This window comes from Sinocyclocheilus rhinocerous, unplaced genomic scaffold, assembly GCF_001515625.1.
Source record: "Sinocyclocheilus rhinocerous isolate Xijiao unplaced genomic scaffold, SAMN03320098_v1.1 scaffold652, whole genome shotgun sequence".
Taxonomy (NCBI): domain Eukaryota; kingdom Metazoa; phylum Chordata; class Actinopteri; order Cypriniformes; family Cyprinidae; genus Sinocyclocheilus; species Sinocyclocheilus rhinocerous.
This window is the reverse complement of record NW_015642060.1, coordinates 198668-210058: the sequence shown is the minus strand read 5'-3', so window position 1 is coordinate 210058 and position 11391 is coordinate 198668. Positions and strand designations below refer to the sequence as shown.

General features: G+C 38.1%; 1 protein-coding gene across 1 annotated transcript in view; it reads left to right on the top strand.

Moving 5' to 3' along the window:
* Nucleotides 1-5495: 5495 nt before the first annotated feature.
* The window catches only part of LOC107755593 (NFU1 iron-sulfur cluster scaffold homolog, mitochondrial), a 6961-nt gene continuing 1065 nt past the window's right edge, over nucleotides 5496-11391 (top strand). The window contains exons 1-6 of the mRNA XM_016572484.1: nucleotides 5496-5736; nucleotides 5820-5955; nucleotides 8114-8180; nucleotides 8257-8374; nucleotides 8468-8531; nucleotides 8980-9181. Coding sequence (XP_016427970.1) covers nucleotides 5586-5736; nucleotides 5820-5955; nucleotides 8114-8180; nucleotides 8257-8374; nucleotides 8468-8531; nucleotides 8980-9181 — 738 coding nt within the window. The 5' untranslated portion in view covers nucleotides 5496-5585. The remainder of the gene's footprint in view (nucleotides 5737-5819; nucleotides 5956-8113; nucleotides 8181-8256; nucleotides 8375-8467; nucleotides 8532-8979; nucleotides 9182-11391) is intronic.

Here is an 11391-nt window from a genome sequence, read left to right as displayed (position 1 = left end):
GTTGGGCAGGTCATTCCACCAGGAGGGAACAGTTCATGTAAAAGTATGTATAATATAATATAATATATTATAGTTCATTCTGACTCCGCTGAATCCGAAGTGCTGCCTGTACTTTGTCACTACTATTCTGTAATAAAAGTTATTCTTCATCAAGATCTTCAACGTCTTCACTTTTTCTTACACACTCTATCCACCAGACTACGCCAGATCGTCACTGTCACGGCGAATCAATGCGGCTTCGTCAAAGGCAGCGGAACGACGGACGCCATCCACGCCACCCGGTTCCTCGTAGAGCGATACCGGGAGAAGAACAGGCGAGTCCACGTTACCTTCCTGGATCTCGAAAAAGCGTTAGACAAAATTCCGCACGACCTTATCTGGCACGCCCTCTGGTCCCACAACGTGCCCGAGGCCTACGTCCAGTGGATCCAAGCGCTTTACCTCAACATCACCAGCGTGGTTCGAACCCCGGTCGGAACATCACCGTCCTTCCCCATCACCATCGGAGTCCATCAAGGATCAGCCCTCTCGCCGCTCCTATTCATCCTATGCATGGACACAGTGACGGCTGACATCCAAACCGCCCACCGGTGTTCGCTCCTCTTCGCTGACGATGTATTCTTGGCAAGCGAAGATTGTCAGCAGCTGCAAGACCAAACGCAGCAATGGAAGATCCGACTGGATAAGTACGGAATGCGGCTAAACATCAAGAAGACCGAGTATATGGAATGTGGGCCTCAGACGAACGGAGCCATCAGCATTGACGGCAAGGATCTGAAGAAGGCGACCAATTTCAAGTATCTCGGATCTGTCATCAGCAGCGACGGTGACACCCTCCAGGATGCCCGAACCCGAGTCAATGCCGCCTGGATGAAATGGCGCCAAGTCACCGGCGTCCTGTGCGATCGACGACTGCCCATTCGAATGAAAGACAAGATTTACAAGACCGTGGTACGTCCCATAGACCTCTATGGATCGGAGTGCTGGCCGGCAACATCCAAGCACGAGCAGGCCCTTCACACAATGGAAATGCGAATGCTGCGATGGTGTCTTGGTCTGACCCGATGGGACCACGACATGTGACAAACGAAGACATCCGAAAGCAGATGGGCATCGCCCCAGTCGTGGAGAAGATGCGAGAAGGACGACTCTGGTGGTATGGTCATGTCGTAAAAAGCGACGAAGAATCGGTGGCGAGAACAGCACTCCGACTAAGCCCGCACGGCAAGCGACCACGCGGAAGGCCCAAGAAGCGATGGCTCGACCGTTTGAAGGACGATATGCGGCATGCCAACATCGCCCCGGAGGATGCTCTGGACCGAGCCAAATGGAGACGGGCGTGCAGAACAGCAGACCCTGCACCCAAGCGGGAAAATCGCTAGGAAAAAGAAGAAGAAGAAGACTTGCACTCTATTCATTTACTAACTGTTTGTTTTCTTTATAAAAAAGCTACACTAGTTTCTCTATTCTTTTTGTATTCTATCTATTTGTTTACTTTTTATTTATTATACAATTAACAAAAAGCAAAAAAGGCCTCTAACACTAGCTTGCTCTATTCTTTTTCTATTCTATCTGTTTTCTTTTTATTTATTATATAATAAAAAAAACCTTGCTATGTGCACTGCCTTTTACTGAGACTTGTTATAGCACTTGCATATCATTGCCCTTTTGTTGATTTTGATTGCTTCTATTCTCCTAATTTATAAGTCGCTTTGGATAAAAGCGTCTGCTAAATGACTAATATAATATAATATAATATAATATAATATAAGTATTACATTATAATACTGGATGTAAAACAATACATTATAATAAATGTAGATCACCCTGATGTAATGATTTCTCCTAAGGTAGATCTGTTCATGCAGTAGGATTATTTTCTTAGTGATCAATGTGAATTGGGTTTCCTTTAAACTGTTGCCACATGTTGACTTTTTCCTATGGGTTAGAGGTTTGGCATAATAAATTGCTTTTGAATTCTGCCAGTGTTAAAACATCTGAGCTCCTGTGAGCTCCTTTATGAAAACAGACTGTGTTTATAATATGACTATACGAATGACCATACAGTGATTTTCAAATTGAAAATGTATATAACCAACACAATCTCATAGCAATTTGTAACAGTTTTACATTTTAGTGAATTAGTGGTTAAATCTGCTCATGCCCCAGAGAGGGTTATGTTGGGTTAGGATTTGGGTTAGATGCTTTTTCTAAAAATTATGTTACAATTCACCAATTACAAATTCATACAAAATCTCCACATCGTAAAATAGTTAAAGGGGTCATATGATGCGATTTAAATTTTTCTCTTTGTAGTGTTACAAGCTCTTGGTGCATAAAGAAGATCTGTAAAGTTGCAAAGACTAAAGTCTCAAATCCAAAGAGATATTCTTTATAAAAGTTAAGAGTCAGCCACACCTACCTAAAACGCCTCGTTCTAACACGCCCCCACATACCTACATCACTATGTGGCGCTTTTTCAGACTGATGAGCTTTGTAAAAATCGACGCGTTTCAGAAAGGCGGGGCATAGAGGAGAAACAATAATGTACAGTATGTGGAAAATAATGTGTTTTTTAACCTTAAACCACATAAACACATTTCATTACACTAAATACACAAAATAATGTTCTTTTTAGCAGCATCATATGACCCCTTTAAGTTTTCCTATGAGACCAGGTTGGTATGATACATAGCCTAACAGTGATGGACTGTAAAATGTATGATGGTAAAATGTAAGTATACGCTAGAAGGATTGCGTCCTATTCTAGATCTGCGTCAGCTGAACCGCTCAGTCATGCGACTGAAGTTCAAGATGCTTACACTCAAACAGGTAATGTCTCAGATCAGGTCCTAGGACTGGTTTGTCACGATAGATCTGAAGGACGCTTACTTCCACGTATCCATCCTTCCTCAACACAGGAAGTTCCTGAGGTTTGCTTTCGGGGGCGAAGCTTACCAATATCGGGTTCTTCCTTTCGACCTTGCACTCTCACCCCACACTTTCACCAAGTGTATGGATGCTGCTCTGGCTCCACTGCAATTCTGGGGCCTCCGCATACTCAATTATATCGACGATTGGTTGATACTAGCTCAATTGTAGCAGACGGCGGTTCGGCATTGAGATGTCATTCTCGCCCACATGAAAGAGTTGGGGTTAAGACTGAATACCAAGAAAAGTGTGCTTTCTCCATTACAGAGGACCACTTATCTGGGTGTGGTGTAGGATTCGACCAGGATGCAGGCACGTCTGTCTCCTGCTCAGATCGAGACGATCCTCACAGCAGTCACAAGAGTGAGAGAAGGTTAGGTTAGGTTTAAACTGATGGTAGGATTTCTCACACAGTGAACAATGTCATCGACAACTGGGCCGTGGCTGATCTCATCCTCCTTAAGCAGACTAACAATAACCGAATCATCTGCATATTTTATGATGGTTCTATTGTCATAGCTGCTCTGACACATATTTGTGTAAAGAATAAATAATAAAGGTGACAGCACACACCCTTGAGGAGACCCAGTAGAAGAGCTTTTCCGGTCAGACAAAGTACCATTGACCCTCACTCTCTGTGTCCTATTTGTTAGAAAGTCAAGAATCCAACCTACCAGTTTATTACTTAACTCAAACTGTTCTTAAAGCCTTCTGGTTAAAATGTGGGGTTGAATTGTATTAAAAGCCGAAGAAAAGTCTATAAATAAAAGTCTAGCATGTGTCCCAATCCCATCCAAATGTCTAAAAAGCAAGTTAAGCAATGTAACTGTATCATCCTCCACTCCTCTATGAGGCCTATATGCAAATTGCATGGGATCCAGAGCATATTCAGTCTGCTTCAAGGTCTCAGACCTGACCAGTTTCTCAAAAATGTTCATTCAAACTGAAGTCAGAGCGACCGGCCTAAAATCATTAATAATTTTAGGATGACTACATTTTGGAACTGGGACAATCACTACATCTTTCCAGAGATTAGGTACATGTTGTGTCTGTAGTGACTTGTTATAAATATCATGAAATACAGGACTTAGGTCTTTTGCACATGATTTAAGTAACCGGCCACAAATATGATCAGGTCCAGGGCTTTTGTTCACCTTTACTGAATTAAAAGACTTTTCAACATCCTGAAGATCAATGTTGAAATGCTGAGTATCCATAAGGTTAAGTCTCATTTCCTGGATTTCTTTGCTATTATTATTCTTTTAATTATAATAATTTTAATATAGCCTACATATACATTGCATTTCTCAGTCACTAGAGGGCGCCACTATATAATTTATCAATAACTCCCCATTGGCTCCATGACATTAAACAATTTTAGGGTATGTGTAGTTTTCCTGGGTTTATTAAAATACACATAAAGACACTCACAGCATTATTGTTATAGTCGTGTGATATATGAGAACATTAAAAGTTCTGCAGTGATGCTGACTGAAAACAGCCACGACAATGTAAACTGCATGAAGATGTAAACGTCTCAGGTTTAGAGGACGCAGTTCGAAGTTCCCATGAAAGGGAACTGGAAAACGCCAATACATAGGCTTGTCAATTCAGCACCATAGTAATTTACCATGGTTTTACTTCTTGTGACCACCATCTTACTAATAGGCCTACTAATTATAAGCAAGAACTTCTCTCTTCAGATGTTTAGTTCTAATTAATTTTAATAGAAGTAAAATGTTGATTCAGTAAGAGCCCGATTAAAGATAAATATCAGTGTCTTATATAAATTAGGTGTGTATTATTGACAAATATTAAAGTTGGGCTGGAACAACCTGGAAGTCATGCAGACTACTTGAAAAATTATCTGTTGACCAATTTTAGAGTGCACTGTATTGATATTACTAAATACTTCTCACCATCTACTACTAAATTACTCACCATCTATTGGTGTGATGATGCAACCTGAAAAATCATTGAAAAAGATCCCCACACAACCTGACAGCCTATCTGGAACAACCACAGACAAGGGGAAAGCCGCTGTTGTTTATTTTGTGATTTCCTGGGCATTATACATTTTATTACAAACACAAGTTTTATATCTTGAGGTCTATTAAATAATTCAACAATAGCATAATAGCATTCGAAGAATCTAATTCTGATGACGCAGATGCAGACAAACAATATCACGAGTATTCATAAGTTAATACACTGTTTTATACACTGTTTTATACACCTTTGAACATAGTTTGTTCATTTTCTAGACTGGCCTCTGGCAAAGTTAATGCAAAAGTTGCTTATTTCAAACCTCCCGTTACAAAAATGATCATGGTGAACATAATCTCCTTTAAAATATTATAGCTGAAACCTTAAAAACCACAATAATAACGAAATGTTTGTCAAGCATGGAACCTTGCTTTAATGTCAACATACCTACGTTTTATTTGACTAAGTAGTAGTAATTTATCAGAAACTGTCTACCAATAATAATAATAATAATATTTATAATTTATAATATAAGAACAATACGCTATATTAATATACTATTATTATAAAGTATTATTATGTTAGTGAATATAACAATAATTTTTGTAAAGGCACTTCTTCTATGTTATTGTAGGTCTTAGTAGGACATATCAGAAAAATGCCCTATTATGAAAATCTGTACAGTTGCATTTGAATGCATTATAATTCACTGTGCTCAAAGGTATCCAGTATGCAGTTACCATGGAACAGGGCTCACCAGACCACCCCTTCACAAAGTGGCCAGAAGTCCCATTCCACAACAAACAGCCGCTATGTTTAGTAAGTGTTAGCATGATTCAGGTCGTATTTTACTGTAAAGTGTTTGGTTGGAATGGATCGTAACATTTCTTTCATCTCATCAGTCAGAAACATGTTCATTCAGACCCAAGACACTCCGAACCCAAACAGCCTGAAGTTTCTTCCTGGGCGTGTGGTGCTGGAAGCAGGGACTATGGACTTCGCTGGACCTAGAGATGCTTATTGTTCACCCTTGGCAAGGTAGAGTTTGTATTTCAGCCAGCGTACACACTTTTTGCACTGTATTTTATTTTCTGATTAATATTGTTAATGCATTATCAGTCATAATTCATATTAAGATCTACAGGAGAAGTTATTATTTTTAACAGTAAGAAATCTAGAGTCAATTTAAGTGATTTCTGCACCAGTAGTGACACCAGACAGATTTCTCATGGTGATTGTCTGTTAAAAAGTCACTGCACACTATCATAGGTGTTCATGGTTGTTGTTTATGGATCCAAATCCTAAGAACCTGTTCAGAACTCTTTATCATATTCTGGTCAGATTGGCTCTAACGAAACTGCTGACAGGAAACATAGTCAGCAGTTTCACCGTTTTTACTTCATAATTTTAATGGCACCACAAATGTTATTTTCTTGATGAGGTTAATCTGAAATTCTGAATCTATATTTGCATCATAAAAATAGTGCAGTTATGCTTGTCACATGGGGCTGTAATAAACCATTTTTTAGTTGCAGGGGTTGTTTTGTTAGTAACCATTCCAGATATGTGTAAAATATGTAAATATTTTTAAGATTAAATATATATACACTACTGGTCAAAAGTTTGGGATCAGAAAGACTTGTAATGTTTTTTAAAGAAGTCTCTTCTGCTCATCAAGGCTGCATTTATTTAATCAAAAATACAGAAAAAAAAACTGTAATCTTGCAAAATGTTATTACAATATAAAATAATGGTTTCTATTTTAATATCTTTTAAAATATAATTTATTCCTGTGATGCAAAGCTGAATTTTCATCATCACTCCAAATCCTTGCTGAATAAAAGTTTTAATTTCTTTCAAAAAAAGAAAGATAAAAAATTTACTGACCCCAGACTTTTGAACTGTAGTGTATATTGTAAGAAAAGATTTATATTTTGAATAAATGCTCTTCTTTTAAACATTTATTCATCAAAGAATCCTGAAAAAAGTATCACAGGTCCAAAAAAATATTAAGCAGCACAACAGTTTCCAGCACTGATAATAAATCAGAATATTATACTAATTTCTGAAGGATCATGTGACACTGAAGACTGGAGTAATGATGCTGAAAATTCAGCTTTGATCACAGGAATAAAATACATTTTAAGGTATATTAAAATAGAAAAATGTTATTTTACATCATAATAATATTTCACAATATTACTTTTTTCTTGTATATTAAAATAGAAAAATGTTATTTTACATCATAATAATATTTCACAATATTACTTTTTTCTTGTATGTTTTATCAAATAAATGCAGCCTTGATGAGCAGAAGAAACTCCTGCAAAAAAAACATTTAAAATAGTTCTGATCCCAAACTTTTGACCGGTAGTGTAAATAAAATGTATAAACCTTTTTTAAATGTTTATTTTATGTTTAAATATAAAACATATTTTCTTAACTTTCTTCACCTTGCTTTCTTTCATTTAAAAAACAAATAAATAAATAAATAAAAAACATATATGACCCAGGACCATATTTGGCCGAGAAATTCTGGAATCTGAGGGTGCAAAAAAAATCTAAATATTGAGAAAATCATCTTTAAAGTTGTCCAAATGAAGTTCTTAGCAATTCATATTACTAATCAAAAATTAACTTTTAATATATTTATGGTAGGAAATGTACAAAGTATCTTCATGGAACATGATCTTTACTTAATATCCTAATGATTTTTGGCATAAAAGAAAAATTGATCATTTTGACCCATACAATGTATTGTTGGCTATTGCTACAAATATACCCCAGCGACTTAACACTGGTTTGTGGTACAGGGTCACATGTTTGCCTGAAGTATTCAGATCTATAAAATTAAATAGATTTAAATAGATTAAATAGCTCCCCCTTAATAGACAAATATGATAGTTCTGAAGAAAATTGTAAAAAAAAAAAAAAAAACTATTATCATCAGTGGACATGAAATATATCCTAAATTGTAGAATAGCTCAGGAGCAAGAGTAATATTGATGCTTGACTAAGCAAACACCATCATGATGGATATCTGTTTTCTCAGGAAGCCAATTTCAGTGATATCTGTCAGGCGGTTGGGATTGTTTTATGTGTGGAATTCTAAAAAAAAAAAATGCATATAACAGCTCTAAATCCAGACATGCATTTGTGAGAATGTTTCAGTGCTGATACTGTTTTCATTCTTCAGGCAGTTGTTCAGAATAGATGGAGTCAAGAGTGTCTTCTTTGGTCCCGACTTCATAACCATTACTAAGGTAAAGAACTGGCATTTTTTAACAATATTTTAATGTAACTTCATTTTTTAAAGAATTGTATCTCTTTATCCTTCAGGCTGATGGTCAAACAGAGTGGATAGTGATCAAACCGGACGTCTTCGCCACCATTATGGACTTCTTCACCTCTGGACTTCCTGTTGTCAACGAGGCAGATGCTCCACGTGCCGACACAGGTTAAACATTACCTTGCCTTCTTTACTTCTCATCTTGACATCCTCACTAAATCCAAGATCATTAAATATGTTGTGCATGCCCTACGTCTGCAGCTCCTTCTGAGGATGACGATGAGGTGGTGGCCATGATTAAAGAACTGCTGGACACACGCATAAGGTACCACAGTCAATTACTCTACTTACGTTTAATGCAGCCTTCAAATTTACTTTATTTTTAATTTTTTATGTGGCATACAAATTTAGCAGGTCATATATGTTCTCATCTCAAAAAGTGAGCATCCCAAATGAAGCACAACAACAGAAATGATTGATTTGTGACACTCTACACAAACAGCAAATTGCATTAAGCATAAATATATACATAGTAGCACATACAAATATTGGGTAAATGGTCTGTTTTTAAATATTTGAATATTGAACTGAATCTGAACCAGGTAAATGATTGATTTGTGACGCTCAACGCGCATCATGATCATGTTGACTCGGCATGTGTCAGGTCTTGGATTGTCTGAGGAGTGACATGCCAGTGTGAAGTCCTAATCATAATCTTGATTATTTCTTCTTAATTCAGCAGCTTCTTTTCTCTATTTGCATGTGTACTACAGGCCCACAGTGCAGGAGGATGGTGGTGACGTGTTGTATCGGGGTTTCGAGGACGGTATTGTAAAGCTGAAGATGCAGGGTTCCTGCACCAGCTGTCCCAGCTCCATCATCACGCTGAAGAGCGGCATCCAGAACATGCTGCAGTTCTACGTTCCCGAGGTGGAAGGAGTCGAGCAGGTGAGGATAGTCTGCTCAGAAATGAGAGTGAGCAATGACGACACGATTCTCAAGTTGTTCCCAACCTGTATGACTTTCTTTCTTCTGTGGAACATGAAAGAAGGTATTTTGAAGAACGTGGGTAACCAGAGTTTTGGTTCTCATAGACTTCCATTGTACTTTTTGGCCATACAATAGATGTCAATGGGAACCAAAGCTGGTTGGTAACCAACTTTCTTCAAAATATCATTTCACGTTTCACAGAAGAAAGTAGGGATGCACCGATACCGATACTGGTATCGGTATCGGGCCCGATACTGCGCTCCTGTACTCGTAAAAATGCCCCGATACCAAAAGCCGATACCACACACCGTGTGAACAGAGGTGTGTCCAGAAAAAGAAACACTGACAACAGAACAACAGAGAGTAGAATGGAGTTATTAGAGATTAAGGATGTCTATGAAGTACATGTAAGTAATTAATATAATGTTAAACATTCAATATTCACGCCTAGGGATGTAACGATTCACTCAACTCACGATTCGATTCCCGATTTTGATTTCACAATTTGATTTGAATAGTCACATATTTGAATCGATTTTCAACCGGCTCGCGGTCAATCGTTATATCCCTATTCACGCCTGTATAGCGGATGTGCGCGAGCAGATAAGCAGAGCGCGCTGAGTGGATTGAGCGCGCAGCTGCACAGATGCACACGAGCTTGTCGAGTGAATATCTCACAGACATCACTGGAAAGTTTGTAGTTCGGTGGTAGCGCGAGTAGTCCTCCCTCGCGAGAGAGAGAGTCAGAGAGCGCGCACCTCTGTGCCGCTTCAAAAGTGAAACTAGCAGACTGTGAAATGCGCTAGGCTATAAGTGTCTCTCTCATTCTGCACCAATGCAAACGTGCACGCGCTGCGCATGTTTAGCTTGCTTTAGAATTATGTTTTTTATTCGTACGCGAGGGTCCGCGTACAGTGTGCGTGACGCAAATTACATCACCAAAATAGTACGCGCGTACTCGTATAACGAGTGGTTCCTTCAACCGGCTCGCGGTCAATCGTTATATCCCTATTCACGCCTGTATAGCGGATGTGCGCGAGCAGATAAGCAGAGCGCGCTGAGTGGATTGAGCGCGCAGCTGCACAGATGCACACGAGCTTGTCGAGTGAATATCTCACAGACATCACTGGAAAGTTTGTAGTTCGGTGGTAGCGCGAGTAGTCCTCCCTCGCGAGAGAGAGAGTCAGAGAGCGCGCACCTCTGTGCCGCTTTGCCATATTTTTTACGGTAAAATTCCGGCAACCACAACTGCCGGTTTTTTACCGTAAATTTTACGGAAATATTTTTACAGTGTATAATTAAGTGTGGAAATAACTGAAGGAAATATCTGTTAGCTAAATGAAGCCAACTAACATGATTGTTGTTCTTCTTCTTCTTATTATTATTATTTTGTCTCTGTACCCAATATTTGTAAAAAATGACACATGCAACTAGTTTCTCCAGACAGGAGGCGTCTCGAAGCTGTCATTACCAACAAAGGCTTTTGTACGAAGTATTAAATAAATTTCAGTAAGCGTGTTCAATAATTTCCCCCTGGGTCATTCCATTTGATTACACAGAACCTAATTTCTGAACTTATTTGTATTGTCTTCTTTGTATGTGTGGTTTACTTGGGTTGTTACAGACATCTGGTGAAAGTTTCATGTCAACAGCACCTTTAGAAATATATTTACTGAGAAAAATGGTGACGTGTTCAATACTTATTTTTCCCGCTGTATGTATACACACACACACACACATATACTGTATATAATTTACAGATACTTCTTTCAAAAACATTTTTTTTTAAATCCCATGACCCTAAGCTTTTAAATGGTAGTGTATTATATATTCAAATAGTATAAAAATTCAAAATAGTTTTGTTTTGATAAGATTGTTGAATTATTCTTTAGACTGTATACAAACTATAGAGTTGAAATTGTGTTAGTTTTATGCATACAAAAATATACATCTATTAAAAAAATATATAAATCAAAGCCAAATCTATGTCATATATATCGTAATGGTTCTCCCGTTGGTTTTAGATACATAGAAAATAATTGCTTTAAATTCAATGTATATTAGAAACTTTTCTAGAAAAACTAGCTCCCATCACAACAACTGTAAATATGCATCTCATGAATGTCTGGCCTGTGTAAACCGCCTGCTTCCGCATGAACGCTTTAGTGTGTGTGTGTGTGTGTGTGTGTGTGTGT